The sequence below is a fragment of the Sander vitreus genome, chromosome 3, assembly GCF_031162955.1.
Source record: "Sander vitreus isolate 19-12246 chromosome 3, sanVit1, whole genome shotgun sequence".
NCBI classification, from domain to species: domain Eukaryota; kingdom Metazoa; phylum Chordata; class Actinopteri; order Perciformes; family Percidae; genus Sander; species Sander vitreus.
In genome coordinates this window covers 4808889-4827119 of record NC_135857.1, presented here as the reverse complement: position 1 = coordinate 4827119, position 18231 = coordinate 4808889, and the positions used below count along the sequence as shown (strand labels likewise).

General features: G+C 40.4%; 1 protein-coding gene across 1 annotated transcript; it reads left to right on the top strand.

Moving 5' to 3' along the window:
* Nucleotides 1–1635: 1635 nt before the first annotated feature.
* Nucleotides 1636–17740, top strand: cep126 (centrosomal protein 126). Its single transcript, XM_078245794.1, has 11 exons — nucleotides 1636–1993; nucleotides 2786–2905; nucleotides 5283–5428; nucleotides 6424–6535; nucleotides 8078–8249; nucleotides 9520–11482; nucleotides 13437–13549; nucleotides 13905–13974; nucleotides 14327–14536; nucleotides 14666–14730; nucleotides 16640–17740. The coding sequence occupies exons 1-11, from the start codon at nucleotides 1959–1961 to the stop codon at nucleotides 16721–16723; spliced, it is 3090 nt and encodes a 1029-aa protein (XP_078101920.1). The 5' UTR covers nucleotides 1636–1958; the 3' UTR covers nucleotides 16724–17740.
* The last annotated feature ends 491 nt before the right edge of the window (nucleotides 17741–18231 follow it).

The following is an 18231-nucleotide window of genomic DNA, read 5'->3' as shown; positions in this document are numbered from 1 at the left end:
GGACATTGGATAGGATGAGATCACTAAGTATCAGTCTCACATTGTTGGTCATTTTAGCAATATCATGGGCCTGAGACTTTTCCTTAGAAGCTTTACACACACACACACACACACACACACACACACACACACACACACACACACACACACACACCAATATTTCTCAATTGATTTTTGAAGGCAATTATATTCAATATGCATGTAATTTGAGTCACATCATCAATATTCCAAAGTCAGACAGGATGGCCCACTCACCTCCTCACAGAAGACTGGTGTGGCAAATGACTTCATTTTCACTTCATTAAGTCGTCACGAGCCGAGACTACGTCCAAAAGCGAGCAGCGGCAACCCATGTCAGCCTCCAGACCACCTGTCAGACTCCCTGCGTCCCACCCATAGACTTCACTTATAAAACTGGTCCCACCTTGGGTCTGGATGGCTCTGGATGCTGACGGTGCTGCCTCTGCACGCCCAGTGGGCGGATTCTAGCAGCTTATAAGGTGTGTTTCATGACATAGGATATTAGCATTTCTCGAATACACTTGGGTCCTGTTTTCAAGGTTAGGCCTATATAACTGTTTTTATCTCAATTTAATTTCCTTTATTTCCCATAAACTAATTTAAGGACAGCACAAATGCACTGACCTTACTGGTCGTGCCATTTATTAAACATTTTTAAACTGAGGCAGAAAACTAAGATTCTTTTATTACGAGCTATTTGTCAGTGTGATGGCTGCAGGCAATATCACCACTCATACTCTATATGGCATTTGACTTCCTGAAAATAGATTATTTGATGCAGTGGCCCCTGTCCATAAACAATCTGGAAAAAAGCTTTTCCTAAATCCTCTTAACTCTGGTGCCATCAAATGTAAAAGGTAATTCCAACACATCTTTATTTCATGAGAGGCACCATCCCCCAGCAGATACAGTATAAGCTAAGCAAAAACAATTCTGAGTAGGCCTATACAAACTGTTTAAAATGAAAGTGTAGATATTTAGTTCTCCAAATATATAGTATATGAAATTTCATGTAGCTAGACATCATGGCTGGAAATATGTTTCCAGCCGATTCCTTTCAGATTTGATTTATATATCATTTTACACAAGTTTATTTTATATATATGTTTATTTTTTACAGTAGTTTTATGTATTTACATGCACATTTACATGTAGGGCAGATACCTTTTTTTTATATCAACATAAATCACGTTCGTCATTTGTCATCATACAATGTTTTTTTTTTTTTTTTAAATCATACAAACATTCATGACTTTTATGACCTCACTAATAAGGCTGGGGTATTACTGTAAATGTATAAAGGTAGGCTTCTTTGCTTTAGGCTACTTCATAGCTGTAAAATTAAAACTATATCAAACATCGTCTGAACTTTATTGCATCACTCTTTGTATCCATTCTCTGATTTATTCAACCCATTTATTTCTGTTGTGTTTTTATTTAGCTCTTTGTTTTCATTCTGACTCTGTTGTTGATGTATATGTTTTACGACACTTCCAGGTGTACCTGAAGGCAACATGCACGTATTGCTTTGGTATTGGTCATGGGCCCTCTGCTGGACATGGCGGGTGTAACAACCACAGTGCCCGTTGTCAAGGAGCTGCGTCCTCGGTTGCTATCATGTAAGTTACACAGACAGACTCAGGTGAAGCAGCTAGACAAGTCCCAACTTAGCCGAATTATTTCTAACTTTTTTTAAACGACAAAAGGGGCTGTCGTTGTTCAGGAGTGGTTGCTGCAATGTGGGTTCGCACATTTCCTTTGCATGTCTATCTTCGCCCTGAAAATGGTTGAAGGAGTTTGAACGGAGAACCGCCGACGTTAGCTAAAAAGGACCCAACAAGCCAAGTTAGCAGCTAGCAGCTAGCTAGCTAGCAGCTTTGCAGCGGGCTGAACCTGTATGTCTGCCAGGTGTCAACAAGGATCACCAGCCTCGGAGGATGCAAGTTGGTCAGGGCAACTTCTTCTTCCACTCGTATCCTAAAACCGTTTATCCTGTAGAGTTAGTTAAGAGATGTGTATTACTTAGTTAACGTTCGACCTGTGTAAATGTAGCTAATGTTAGAGAAGCTGGGTAAAAGTAACAATATCAGTGTAGAAATACTCTACAAGAAACGTCAACTTACAAGTCCTGCATTCAAAATGTTACTTAAGTAAACAAAAGTATTAGCGTCAAGATGTATCTAGCTAAAGTACCAAAACTAAAAGTAACGTTACTCAGTATTCAGAATGGTTTATTTCAGAATAATGTATTATATTTTTGAATTATAATTATTGATGCATCAACGTGTACGTTACATTGATGTTACAGCTGGTAAAGGTGGGACTTATTTCTTACTATAAATACTGCCTGAGAAGTTGGGAACCAAGGGATCAATGAAGTCTTTTCTTTATCCCTAAAAATACATCCAAATGTATTTGTTGATTCTACTTTGTATTAAAAATCTGAATCTGCAAAGTAACTAACATTGTCAAAAGAATGTAGTGGGGGTGAAAAGTACAATATTTGCCTCTGAGATCTAGTGGAATAGAAGTACAAAATAGCAAAAAATGGAAATACTCAAGTAAAGTACATGTACAAGTACCTCAGAATTGTACTTAGGTCCAGCACTTGAGTACATGTATTCAGTTACTTTCCACCACTGACAGCCAGTGGTGAAAGTAACCTGTAATTGACAGTTTTCCTTCTCTCAAGTCAAAGGTCAACATTAGGTTTAGGTGACACGTGTATCTCCACTCGCTGCTCTCCTTAGCCGCTCACTTCCAGAAACTCGAGGTTGGGACCTGATGGAGGCCTCGGAGATGAGAGACAACTTCTGGTCGAAGAGCAGAAGTTATGCAGAACCCGAGCTCGCAAGTTCTTCCTGGAAACCAACCGACGCAGGAAGTCAGTTTTAGTGTATAACAGGGCTGCACAATATGTCATTGCGGTGCAATAGTGGTGCCTTTTATATTCAATTAAATGTTCAATTTGTTCAGTACAAAGAAAGTTGGAAATGATTTCCTTTCATTTGTTTTAAATTGAATAGAATTCTGAAATATCGGTTTATTTATCACAAGGAATTCCGACGATATTCAACAACACTATCGCATATTTTTCTAATATCGTGCAGCCCTAGTGTATAATAACTATGCATTGCTGTTTTTATTTGAACACTAAGGATGTGTCATCTCAGTAACTGATGACTAGTGTGTGCCTTCTGCAGCCCAGAGCATGATCTCCCATTTCTTCCTGGAAGCGGAGGCTGCTCTGCTGGTGCAGTGTACAGTGTGCACCTCCTGGACAGACAGCTTATGGTTCTGTCCTGGGCTTAGCACTTTTCAGGGAAGGGCCTTGCTGACAGGATTTTGCAGTGTAGACCTGGAAATAGAATCTGTTGGCCAGAGGGTAACTGTGGGCCAGAGCTGTGACTGAAGCGCCACCTCTCTGACAACTAAAGCTGCTAAGTTCAGCACCGTAAGAGGCTCAAATCCCTTACAGATATTAATAACCTTCTAAATGTGTGTTTCCATAGTTATCAGCAGCGGCTAAAAGTGAGTGTTGCTGTTTTGAAAGGGGGGGTCGTGGGGGTCAGATTTATTGTGTTATATCAGAGACAGTTTTTTGGTTTTACAGAGGCAGGTGATCATTATTCCCTAAACATAATGCAAATTAAAGGAGGGACATATTAATGGAGGTAGATAAGCTTTTATATATATATATATATATATATATATATATATATATATATATATATATATATATTATAAATCGATATTAAATACAATAGATCACTTTTAAACATGTATACATAGCACACCGATGCTGCTAACCAAAATACTGCCTGGGTACATGATTGCTTTTATACACATTTTTATAATATTTTTTTAATAGTATTAGATAAGCAGGAAAGAAAAAGATTCCAACTTTGAAGATTAATTATTAACATAAATGTTTTAATTGTAAAGCAATACCAACATTTGCATATTTAAATTGTAAGGACTAGTGTAACACATCTTCATAGTGAATGATTGTGTTTGCCTTATTACTCTCCAATGTAATGCTTTTTATTGGAGCTCCAAACTTTGGATATTAGGTAATAAATATAAGATAATAAAGATTCTGTTTAGTTTTAATTGAAAAGGAATATGTCAACTAGCTTGAGCTACTTTTTGTTCTCAACGCTGTTTTAAAATGTACACTTGTTGTTGACATTGTAGGAATCGAGGAATCGTATGCATTGTGATTTGTTTGCGACCATTTTTAACAATCGATTCTTTTCCCTAGAATCAATATTTTGAATTTAGTATTTTGACCAATGAGTCACTTAAATATTTTCTGTTTTTAACGGTACCGCCAACGGCGACTACATCATATCCGTTTCCAGCAAAACAGAGCGAAAGCAGAAAATCCATGTTATGTTCTTCTTTACAAATGAAATAAATGTCAGACTGACTGATTGGCATGTGATGTGCATTCTTCTTTAAAAAAATTGTTTTTAGAAATGTATCATGATATATCTAGAAGTGTTTTATTCCACTTTTGTTTTTGTTAAAGGTGCTCTAAGCGATGTTGGGTGACGGCACTTCTTGTTGACGTTCGAAGTATTTTCAAACAAAACGGAGGCTAGCTCGCCCCTCCCTCCTCCTCATCTTGTCCCCTCTCCCTCCCTTCCGTGCACTACCCCCACCCCCACCCCCAAACCTTCTTGTCGGTTATTGGCTGGAACACTGTTTGCTATGTTTGGTGGTGCAGGTTGGCACAGTTTGTTTTTGTTGCCATTTGTGGAGCCTGGGCTGTCTACAGAGACCGCGTTTTTTTTACAGCGTGTTCAGGGGACAGGCAGCTCGCGGATAGTGAGGAGATGTTTGCTGTATGTGACAAAAAAAATGTTGTAGCTTAAAAAAACGTGTGACATCGCTTAGAGCCCCTTTAAAGAAGGAAAAGAAATAGCAATACTCAATACTGTCGAATCGCAATAAATGACAGTCACCATACAAATCCAATGTATCTGGGAAATAACTGAATTGGGACAAAGCACATGGTCCCATCCCTATTGACCACCAACCATTTTTCTGCTGAACCTGATTGACCCCGTTGATATTATGATTGGCTTCCTCTATGGAGTAGCGAGTGGTAGCTTTAATTTATTAATGACTGTGTCGAAAACATATCTGGATGAGCGGACTCAGGTTTCTGTATCTAAAACGTGGCCAGTCTACATTTTAATCAATGATAATGTGCCTCAGGTTGATGCTCTGTTGTTTTTTTCTTCATGGCTCAGGGCTCTGGAGGAGCGGCGGAAGCAGAAAGACGTGCAGGAGCAACGGCTGATAGAGAACATCCTAAAGCAACGCAGACAGCGAGTACAGGATGCAACCGAGCGCTTCCAGAGAGCCCATTTACCTCCTTCTCAGAGACGCAGACAATGTTAGTGATGCTTCTAGGGCGGCAACAAACAATCAATTGGTTGTTTGGTCTATTAAAATGTTAGCCTAGAAATCGCTGGTCAGGCCAATCACATCGCGTATAGAGTCGGTAGGCGGGCTTATGGCTGCTGCTGCTGGGAACAGCGGTCTTCTGGAAGACTTGGAGTTAAGCTTTTCTTTGAGAAAAGAACAAAGAACGGCACTGAAGTCATTCTTAAAAAAGGAAGATGTGTTCGGAGTTTTGCCGACCGGATACGGCAAAAGTTTAATCTATCAACTAGCTCCGCTACATTCTTCGTTTCTCTGCCTGGTTGTATCTCTATCCTATTGCGTGCAGAGGGAATTTGAAAGACAACCGTTTATCCCGCCCCTCATATTGAGCTCCGCCAATGGTGAGTTCCCAGACCCGACATCTGGATGTGGGTCTGGCTTGTCAGGCTATGAAAATGTCAGAAAATGGTAAAAATGTGGTTCAGTGTTTCCCAAAGCCCAAGACAACATCCTCAAATGTCTTGTTTTGACCACAACTCAAAGATATTCAGTTTACTGTTACAGAGGAGAGAAGAAACTAGAACATATTCACATTTAAGAAGCAGGAATCAGAGAAATATTCTATTTTTCATTAAAAAAGTGACTCAAACTGATTATTTGACAACTAATTGATTAATCTTTCCAGCTCTAAATATATATAGCCTAGAAGAATATTACTGTTTCTCTAACTACGGTATGCTGTTATTTGCCCGATAAAGAAAAACATATTCTCATTTAAGAACCTGGAATTAGAGAATTTTTACTTTTTTCATAAAAAATGACTCAAACTAATTACTCGATTATCAATAGTTTGCAATTCATTTAATAGTTAATAGACAACTAATCGATTAATCTTTGCCGGTTTTGATGTTTCTTACATATTAGGCCTCTTAGAATTGAGAAATAGTGCACAACAGTCTTAACACACTTCAGTCGGTTTGTATTTTTTCCTTTATGGTGTTTCAGCTTTTAGAAGAAACGTCCCAAATATTGAAGATGCACTCAATGAACTTCAAGGCTCCTTCAGTTCATACACCCGGCAGCCATCTTTCTTGTCCAGCAATTCTAACGTTAGCAGGTAAAAAAAAAAAGATTCATAATTCTCATTATTCTCATGTGGCCTACATGCTAAATAACCCAGCCACGGCTGTTGGATTTAAAACCTCACACAGTGATATTTATGTTCATGAATTTTGATTTGCAATATATTTCCTGTGTAGCAGTTTTCACAGTTTTTTACGATCACTATGTCACTTTTTTCAGTACTTTTAACAACTTTCCTTACTTTACTTTACTCTTAACGCAGTTAGCACAACACATGTCTGTGTAGGCTATACAATTAACACATTTCTTGTTGCTTTGACACAAAATGCATACAGTTAACACACATTTAAAATGCTTGAACTTCTTTTACACACACAAGACCAAAACAATGGATTTTTATTGCCAAATTTACAAATGCTTTCACTCTGTATGTCAGACCAGATAACATCATGTTCTAAACCTAACTTATAGGCTAAAGTCAAAGTGAACAGCTGATCATATTGTAAATTGAAACACAAATATATCCCCTGCATTTTATACATGCATTTATTGAGAACAGCTGATTGAAGCTATGCAAATAGATCAATCACAGCTGATTCCCTTCTAGGAAACACACTCAGGTGTTGAGGTTCTTTCAATTGCATGATCCTATGGTAGTACATACAGAAAGAGGTCCTATTTGAACAATATACTGTAGATGAACACAGAAAATAAGAAAAATGTCTCCACGAGGGAGAGGAAGAGAAGTACCAGGACAATTCTGTCTCTGTCTCCTTTTTTTCATAAACCGTACATTCCATTAAGCTACTCTGAGATGGGTCATTCATTTTTTTGTATTGAATCTCTGCAGCAAAAGAAACAAACTGGTGGCCGGGTTGGTTCAGTGGGTAGAGCAGGCACACATATACTTGGAGGTTTATGCCTCGACACAGAGGTCCACGGTTCAAATCCAACCTGTGACAATTTCCTGCATGTCTTCCCTCTTTCTCAACTAGCTGTCTTGTCAAATAAAGCCCAAAAAATAATCTTTACAGTAAAAAGAAAAAGCATGCATTTACTAAACCCAACAAAACAAAAATGTAGAGAGACTTCAAGAGAAACTGCAGTGCAAAACACAATCTATGGTCAATACAATATACTACTGTCTATTGTATAAGGGCAGACCTGACACATATAAAATAATGCAGTTTCTGTAATTCCATGGGATGTTAGTGTTTTGTATGACATTGTGCTATGATTGACTAAATGTTCCTGTTGGGAGTGAACATGTGTTAGTGTTTCGGAAGAATTATTTGATTTTGAGACATGTTTGCATTGTTTTGGTAAACACAGTGTATTGTGTTAGTGAATTATTGTATTTTGAAAATCAGTGTTGGAGTTTAGTTTACAATGTGTGATTTTTGAGCATGAAATTAACTGTTTTGCCAATCGTGTGTTGTAGGTGTGTTGGTGCGTTAAGAGTTTAGGAAAGTTGTTAAAAGTATTGAAAAAATTGTCATAGCGATCGTGAAAAACTGTAATGGCTGGAGACGTCACACATTGTACTTATATATATTTTTCCTGTTGTCTGTTAAAGAAGCTGCTCTCCGTCCCCTAAGCCTCCCACAGTTTCTAAATCCTCCCACCGCTATGCCCTCTCTGCTGTGGAGGCCTACACCAAACTGCTGCAGGAGCAGAGCATGACTTGCTTCGACAACAGTCAGTCCCCTGAAAAGGCACAAGAGAAGCAACAAGATCACAGTCCACAGGTATGCTGCCTATTTCATTTGAATGAGCAGGAAACCAAACATTTTGCTGGCATTCTCACAAAGAAATGTTATTTCACCCCCCGTTTTTTTTTGCACATCACATGTCAGTCAGTCGTCTGACATTTATTTCATTTGTAAAGAAGAACCTAACATGGATTTTCTGCATTTTCTGCTTTCGCTCCGTTTTGCTGGAGACGGATATGATGTGTTTGCCGTCGGCGGAATCGTAAAAACAGAAAATATTTAGGTGCAGTCGTTGATTAAAAAAAATCAATTCTACAAAAAATTGTCGCAAAAAAATCACGATGCATATGATCCCCCCCCCCCCACCATGATGTGGTCGCCGTTGGCGGTACCGTATAAACAGAAAATATTTAGGTGACTCATTGGTTAAAAAAGATTCTGGGAAAAAACTATTTGAAAAATCACGATACAAACATGAATACATTTTTTTCCCACCCATAATTTTGTACGGTATTAGAATTGTTATTCCAGAAAGATTATTCATGTCATTTCATCCGTCCCCATTGTTGTATAGGGGTGCCATATGTTGTAAGATGCTTTGTCTCTCAAACACAGATACTGTACACACACCCCACTAATACTCCATTGTCTGCTGCTAAAAGATTAGAAGTTTAAAAGACTCTGTGTGCTATAACCAGCTCTAAAACCAGACTGCAGAAGCAGTCATTATTATCGACGATGTTAAGTACTTGCTTGGCTACCATCTTGGGCAGTTCAAATGTCTGTTTTTTTTATCTCACCCTACACAAGTAGACCCCTAGGGGGCAGCAGTGTGACGTAATCCCTTTCCTGCACCACATACACCCCTTTTGGCTGCCACTGGCTTCAGCACCCTCTGGTGTAATGTGTGTGAAATTATTTTTCAGAAATTGGAGGAATATTAAAGGCAAAATTCTTCAGAGTTCTTATCACCTTTGGGAAACAATTTTTGAAAAGGTAATCTGCAAAACCGCTTTGAGATGTTTGTGGGGAAAAATATAAAAAAACATTGAGAAAAATAAAAACATTTAAGAAATAAAATGTAATCTTAGCCTTGAAATTGCCTACTAAGATGTATCTTAGCATCACCAGATCAAACAAGTGGCATCTGGTCCATCAACACTGTAGCCCCTTAATTTCTCTGATCCACTCTCTCACTCTCAAACACAAGTATTATTTTAGATCTGGGTTCCGGGCCGAGATATATATTATATGTAATATGTAAATCATCATTATTCATCTCCTCTCTTTTGCTTCCATATTTCAGGACAGCCAACTGTCTGATAGCTGCAATTCTGAAAGCATTTCAAGTAAGGATAGTTTGGAGAATGAGGACCTCAACCAGTGCACAAAAAATCTACAGTATTCCTATTCATCATTCCCATTTGACTCAGAGAAACCCCAACCAGACCTGAGACAGCAAAATGACTTGTGTCCACCATCAGACCTCACTGCTTTCTCAGCGATGATGCTGCTTGCTGATAACTTTCCGCAATCAAGAAAACTGCATGAACCGAAGCAGAAAACACCAATGGATTCTGAAGGGCCCAACAATAAGATGCACATTCCTAAAGCTTCTTGGGGGTTCACATCTGTTGAGCAAACACCTGAAACGGAGACGCAGCCTGCTCCGCACAACTGCAACTTATTAACTCTTTGTGAAATTATTAGTGCAGACCCAGAGCACTTTGAGGTAAACTCCTCACAAAACAATCCCAATGACAACATCATCGTTACAAATCTAGTTTCTCCCGGCAACATAGCACTCGAGTCTCCATGTCCTAAACAAGAGGCTCCGTTGGATCTCAGGCAGAAGGGGGTGCATGATGACAGACAATCAAAACATCCATCAGTTACAGAAATTCTCCTACGCGACAAAAATGGCAACAACGCAGACATTTTGTTTGAGGCTCCCCCAAAGCCCAATAGCACAACAGATAATGCCTTACAAGACAGGACTCTTCAGCAAACAGGAAGAGAAAAACACAATCTGTCATCCCTCAAAGAGCCTAGTGCTTCCATAAACAACCTCAATAAGGTTTCAAACTCAGAGCCCAAACCTGAGAAGCCCATTAACGCAGCATCGCTGCAGCGCGCATGCTTATCTAACATTCAATCAGACACTCCTAAGTGCCTTAAATGTCCAGAGGAGGAAGTGCAAAAATTGCCTGTTCCAGCGAGGACATCTCATTCAGCATGTGGAGTCCGATTCATTAAAGGAATCCTTAAAAAGCAGTCCAAATATATGTCAGGAGAGACCACGTGTGTGTACGGCTCAGGACATTTTATTTTTGCAAAACAAGTAGCTTTAGCGATTAGAGACAGCGTGGAATTGACTAGGGCCAAAACTAAGGACGCGGAGGGCAACAACGCTGTCAAAAAGAAGTTACGCTGGTTTGATGAGGTACACGTGGGACAAGAGGACAGAGAACTGACCATGATGAAACAGATAAAAGGCAGGTCTTCCAAGCTCTCTCAGTCAAATAACAGCCCAGAGGACCACCAGCTAAGTCTCGCCACAGTCTCAGGGGCTTCCAAGCCTGGACCCAGCATGACCCCTCCGGCCTCCGCTGGTTATCACTTTACAAAGCAAGCGTGGGCAGATGTTGGGGTTCAAGTCAGCTTGCCCCAAGAACGGCCAGACGAGGTCAAGGTGGCACGGGGCAGCACCAGGATTGCCGGCCCCAAGGTCCCTCGGAGAGAGCGCCCTTCCAGAGCTGCGGCGGCTCCTATTTCCTCGCGGACTAGAAAGGGCACTGTCATACGAGCTCAATCTGCCACCGAGGTGAGTCAGATTGCCAAAACCCAAGGGAAGATCATGGTGCCCCGCCCACCTCCTCGGATGGATCCATCGGGGGAGGAGAAGACGCTGTCCATCACTAGGACTCCATATGGCGTGGATCATGCTAGTGTCAGCTGCAAACAAGCTCTGGTATCAGAGCAGGCCCTGCACAAATACAACTCGGAAGACTTTCCCTCACCTTCCACACATAATGTAATCAGAACAGATAGCGTTACGTACACACCACTACCACCCTCGTATGCCTACCCCATGTCAAAAAGCAACACGAAGGCCACGCCCAGCACAGGTCATCAGGAAGCTCAGGGCAGCAGCAGACTAAGAGGGATGGTGTACAATGATAAAGGCCTCTGTTTAGATTGCACTCCCACAGATGAGGAGATCTCACAGCTCTGGCACGGTGTCCGTAGTGCCTTAGCCACCAAGGAAGGTAATGTATATTTTGGCTGACAGCCCCTCACACAGCTCCGGCTTGGTTTGGGTGTCTGCAGAGATGTGTCATACAGATTACATGCCGTTTCTCTAAGAAACTTATTTGTTTCTAACCATTAGCACATTTCAAGTTAACAATGTGGGTTCTGGCTACTGGTACTGCAATGATTTCTAAGCAGGGGTACTTGTACACTAGGGGGTACTTTTGCAAGTGCCAGGGTGTACGTGAAAGATTTTGAAGCAGCTCAACTAATTGGAAAAATATGGAAATGATTTCATTAAACAGCTGAACACAGGAATTTTAAACAGGTAGCTAAAAGTAATAAATACATAAATGGTAGAAATAAATAGCTAAAGGTAATGCATAATCGGCTGAAATGACTAGCTAAAAGTATTGAATAAATGGTAGGAATAAATAGCTAAAAGTATTCCATAAGTGGCTGAAATAGTCAGCTAAAACTACTGACTAAACAGTTGAAATAGTTAGCTAAAAGTAATGGATAAATGGTTGAAACTACTCAGTAGTAGTCTGATTGCTGACCAAACCAACCTAAATATTGACAGTTCAGTTGTATGAAAACATTTAATTAAAATAAAGATCTACTTTTATACAATGAATAGTGTTATACATTTGGAACACATTGGGAATAGTTGTACTGGTACGTGAGTTCATCTGACAGGCTGTAGGGGAACCACTGCAGTACTGTACCCTGATCCCTGTTATGCTTTATCCTTAATACCAATCCCAGGGATCCTTTGAATCTGTCTTTTTATCCAAAACTGTCCTTCTAATCACATTGAAAGGAAAATGCCTTGAATGAGCTGCGTGACGTTTGTGTGACTGCCAGTTCGCAAAGTTGTTTAAGATTCCCAAGAGATCCCTTTTCACTGGCAAGCTATTTTTCCAATCAATTTTTTGTCAATATGCCATGTCTTCTTTGGGCGCTTTGTTGCATTTGTTGAAATTGGTCAATATAATAACTGACATACTGGTCTTCTTGCATCATCTCGTGTTTTGATATTGTGAAGTTGAAGTCTTGCTTACTTATTTTGAGAAAAGGAATACCTATTTTTATGACTTAGGCTTACCTTTCTGTGAATCAGAGGTCACCTGGAGTACTTTTAACCACTTCCTCAATGACTAACAAAGCTCTTTTGCGACAAGCACATACACACATTTTATTAATAAAATATTTCTACATGCCGGAAAAGTTGACCCTAAAAGCCTCACAGTGGCCTGTTGTCTGCCTTGCCTCTACCCAGTGCCAATTTGTCCCAGCAGCGCTGATAGTTTGATCAGCCGCAACAAAGCCGGCACAGAAGTGAGTGGCTACTTTCTTACCTCTTCTACTGGGGAGATCAAACATTGGATCAAACGCCTCAAAGAATACAAATAAGAATGTACTTTCAATGTAACTACTTCATTTGAGCCTCTTCATATGTTTGCGCACTACTATTTGAAATAGCACAGCTGAACAGATCCAGGTTGAGCTGCAAAATGTAGACAAAATGTTCAGTTTAGTTTGCAATATCACTTTTGGGAGGACAGACAGAAAACTTTAACAAAACATAGAACAACAATTACAGTGCAGTGTTTTAAAGTGGTCATATGTCTTGCATATTGAGGAAAAATGCTACACATACAGTACAGTGTGCAGTTTTTATTCACAAGCTTATTAACATGCTTAATAATGTGCTTAAACTACTTAAACAGCTATTTTGTATAAATTTTTCTCTGTTTCTGTATTTATTGTTTATTCTTAATAATGTCCAAGGCAAATTCCATGTAGTTGCCACTACTGTGGCAACAAACTGCTTTCTGATTCTGACGTTATCTCTTGTGATTTTCAGTCATCTTTATTGCAGGCTAAAGATGGAATCTATTTTGTTATGTATGCTCTTTTTTGAGTTGTTTTTATGATTTCCGCCCACATGTCTTCTTTCCACAAAAGCCATGCTTAGAAGACAGGCGGCGGACAGTGGGCGGGTTGTGAGGAAAGCCTGCGTGGAGCAGAGCAGACAGCCTCCTGGCTCTGGGAACAGAAGGCTTCCTCAGCCCACTCAGGTACATGCATGCAGCTGCCCTGTGGGAAGGAAGAGTGAGAATAATTGCTAAAGATCAGTAAATGGGTGTGTTTGAACTTGTTAAATCAGTTTTGCAGTCCCTTCTGTGCTGCCGTTTGTAAAACTGACTAGACGTCACGATTTATGCTTCTCAAGACAAGACTTTCCGGATGGACTTGTCAGCGTTTGACAAAAAAATAAGCATTGATGCATAATGTTTTTGTTTACAACTTGCTCTACCTGTTATTGTGCTTTGTGCCTATCACCTAGAATTTTGGCAGTGTACTATAGGTTACGTAAGTATTACTTAAGATGAATCTGAGACTTGCATAATGTGTTTATTTTGTTTTGTGTAGCCAACGAAACAGACCACAGAGCCAATCAGACCGTTTTCCAATACTTACTACATGGCCTGTCCAGATCAAGGTATCGTGTTCACTGTGTGTCTCTGTTTCTGTTTCTATGAGAGTGAAAACTAACTTTTTATTTCTATAAATTACCAGTATTACAAGAATGTCTGTCTTCTGTTGAGTTCAACATTTCAAAGGACGTCGCTCCTACATGTATATTATTTCATTTATACCCTAAAAGAACCCAAAAGTTCTTAGGCGTGATGCGAAAGTGAAATGAAGACTGAGCCAATACCGTTCTCAATCATTTTTGCAGTACAACAGCACAGCTACATTATATGTTACCCATAAATGCATAAAAACAACCAAAGTAGAGTGGAAACAGGTGAGAATGCACGCCTCCGTTGTGACTTTGACTGTGCTCTCAGGTTTGGTGAGTGCATCCCAGTTACACCTGGCTGAAGTACACGCTGGAGGCCCACTGCAAGACACGGATATTGTAGCTGCCGTGGAAACAGCCCAAACACAGAGGCTTGGCACGGTGCAGCAGCGCAGCCAACAGCAGAGACTCACCACCATTTCCTTGGAGGAGCAAAAAATCCTCCTCTCTCTGGACAGACTCAACCACCAGCTGTACTGTGAGCACTTTGTTTGTACCAGGCCAGAACTGATCCACTAGATTGTTGTGATCTACGTGTAAACCGAAAAGTATGAATGTGTCGTCATTTCAATGCAGAAGAACCCCTGCTGTCTGTTTCTATTTGTAGGTGTGCGGGAACATGTGGGGGGTAATGCTGGCACGCATGGCCTCGTACTTATTGATGCATCCTCTGTAAGTATGAATTTCTAAGGGATTCGTTTGTTTGCCCTAACCATAGACTAAAAAATAATGGACGAAGCTTCCGGGCCTGACAAGCCAATGCATTAAACCTGCATTCTATCTAATTTCCAGCAAGGGGCAACTCCACTGGTTGCAAAAAACTTTAATAATAAGTTCATGGTCTCAATCGCTAGTTTTCAAGTCTTCTTTAATACAGCATGTTCATTTTGTAAATTAAGGTCCCATTTAGTTTATATCCACGATGTTCCACTTTCAGGAGTGCTCCGATGCCGCCGGAAATTCTGCCAGATTTCACTCGACCGGATCGTCCAATCCGAGTTTTCTGTTGCACGACTAAAACAACTTTTGAACGTACACATGTTCCACCAAAACAAGTTCCTTCCTGAGGCTATTTTGCAGAGGCACCGTGGCTCTGCCCTGTGCTTAGCGCCGCCCAAGACGATTGGGATTGGTTTAAAGAAATGCCAACAAACCAGAGCAACTAGCCAGACCCTGAAAATAGACGCTAAAGCAGGGGATGCTTTAGGGACGTGGCTACACGCCGACCTGTCAATTATGACAGAGGCTTAGAAAGTTTAAAAAAAAAAAATAATGTTCAGCATTCTGCCAATCAAGCTAGCGCTAGCGTTAGCTGGTAACTTAAAGGAAAATTCCAGTCGATTTCAACGATTCGATGTTGTTGTCACGTAGTGCTGTCAGTAGCGAGAAAAACGAAAATAATCGGTGTTGCCTATAACGAGTTAGGCTACTGCTAGCTTACGCACCCAGGCGCCTGAAACGGGGACGGTTTTAAACATGTTTTTAGCCTCTTAACATGTTTGAGATGTCATTAAAAGTGCCTTGCCATGTGAAGTGATTCCTTCCGAGTGAACACAGTGAATATGGCTACAGTAGATGTGAAAGAAATGCATTAAAGTTGTGCTAATTCAGCCAGTGCACATACCTCTGTTAAGTTCCAGCGTTGAGACGGCAAGACGAGTCTACAAACTACAACACCGAAAAGAGATACAACAAAAATATTTTTTGGGTTTTGATTAAATGAGGTAGTGTCTCCAAACTTACCTCGATTGTAACTTGTCTCCTGCTAGTTGTACTACAGCACTGTTTTTTTCGGTGTTGTAGTTTGTAGACGGTCCCTAAGCACTCGTCTTGCCGTCTCACCACCGGAACTAAACAGAGGTGTGAATTAGCACAACTTTTATGCATTTCTTTCACATCGACTGCAGTCGTATTCACTGTGTTCACTCGGAAGGAATCTGTTCACATGGCAAAACTCTTGTAATGACATCTCAGACATGTTAAGAGGCTAAAAGCACGTCTAAAACCTTCCCCGTTGCAGCCCCATGGGTGCGAAAGCTAGCAGTAGCATAACTCGGTGTAGGCAACACCGATTATTTTCGTTTTTCTCGCTACTGACAGCACTGCGTGACAACAAACAACATAGCTAGGTGTTGAAATCGACCGGAATTCTCCTTTTAAGGGAATGTTTGCAGATTTATTGTACTGCCGTACATGCAGGTTAATGGCGCCAGTACCCGACGCCCCGCGTTTACCCACAGGTAAATCCCCGCTGGATGACTCGCTTCAGAAGAGTTGAAAATCAGACCCCCCTTTAGCGTTTAGCGCAACGCAGCGCCACTGCAACCACAAACAACGCTGGTTTGGCCGCGTCATCCTCCCCAGCTCCACCCTCTGGTTAAAAAATCATCACATTCGGTTGCAAAATACCAAGATGGCGACGCCTGTATCGATAAACTCGAGGCTTCAGTACGGCAGTCTACAAACCAGTGGGTGACATCACGGATGCTACGTCCACTATTTTTACAGTCTGTGGCCTTAACACATGAGATGACTTTTGTTGAACACGTATTATTATTTACCTTCTTCCACCTGTTTTCAGACAAGAGAAGTGAAAGGCACAAACCATCACAAGCTTCGAGCATCCTCAGCTAACAACCGCTCTCGGTGCCAGAAGAAATTGTGACTTACAGCATGTGCGGTCCACGGTGTTCTTCTCTCCCATCAGTGCATTACACCCGTCCTGTCATCCTGTGTAACCAAACACTTTATTGCCCTGTAAAATGAGTTCAGTCTCGTTTAAAACTAAATACGCCTGCTCGAGTATCTTCAAGATCTTAAGAGATCAGCAGCAACGGACTGTAGAGGCAATAAAAGACATCAGCATAGTTAGACCAGGTTGGTGAGTTGAAATTAGTTTTGTATTTTCTCCCTGTGCTTGGGGGGGAAAAAAAAAAAACACATTGAAAAAACAAAATGTTTAGCTTTTGTTGAGCCACTTAATGATCAAAGTGCCTTTGAAAAGGATTCTGGCTTCAATTTGGTATTCATTCACAAATGAAAAAAAGGCCCTTCTTATAACTGACGCATGGCCAGATTGACTGCAATATAAACACTGCAGATTTGTACAAGATTTGTATTTATTTCCAAGGCTGTCTCATTCTGTATTTATTTTATATACACTACCGGTCAAAAGTTTGGGGTCACTTAGAAATTTCCATTCCACTTCATTATAGACAGAATACCAGCTGAGATCAGTTGCATTGTTTTTTTAACCAGGGAAGCAGTTTTCAGATTACATTATGTGCTTACATAATTGCAAAAAGGGTTCTCCAATGTTTTCTCAGTTAGCCTATTAAAATGATATCAGATTAGTAAACAGAATGTGCCTTTGGAACATTGGATGAATGGTTGCTGATAATGGACAATATAGCTATTGCATTAAAGATCAGCTACTTTTTTCTACAACAGTCGAGAACCTTTTTGCAATTATGTAAGCACATAATGTAATCTGAAAACTGCTGCCCTGATTTAAAAAAAAACAAACAATGCAACTGATCTCAGCTGGTATTCTGTCTGTAATGGAGTGGAATGGACATTTTTAAGTGAACCCAAACTTTTGACCGGTAGGGTAGTGAAAACTATAATTTCATGCAAACTGTTTTGGGACCATATTGGAACTGAATAAAGCTTGTTGTCAACGCATTGATAAACTGACTGGGTGCAGTGTGTTTAGCAGTGTTAGTATTTCCTCAATGACGCATAGCAGAGTCAATAAATAGACTGAGGACCGGAAATGGTTAATAGAGAGGAGTGTTGCAACGTTGAAGGTGTGCTTGTCTTTCTTTGACAGCTGTGGAAAGGACAATTATATATTGTGCAGGAAGACTCAACCCACTGGCTCAGCAAGGTGAGCCATTCCAGCCTTCTGTCGCAATTGCATCTCTGTGGAACTTCACTTTTGCTTTAGGTCTTATTTAATTTAATAGCGTCCTTACATTAAAGAAGGGATCTTCAACAGGGGGGTCCTCAGAGTCAATTTGGGGGGGGGGGTGCTCTAAATTATTGTCAGTTTTTGAAAGTTATTAAAAAGTCTTAACATGAATCCATATTAGCAAATATAACCCACTGCTTACTGGCCTATAGGTAAGGTAGTCTCTAAGACCATCTGCAGATACAGTTAATGCTAAGTAT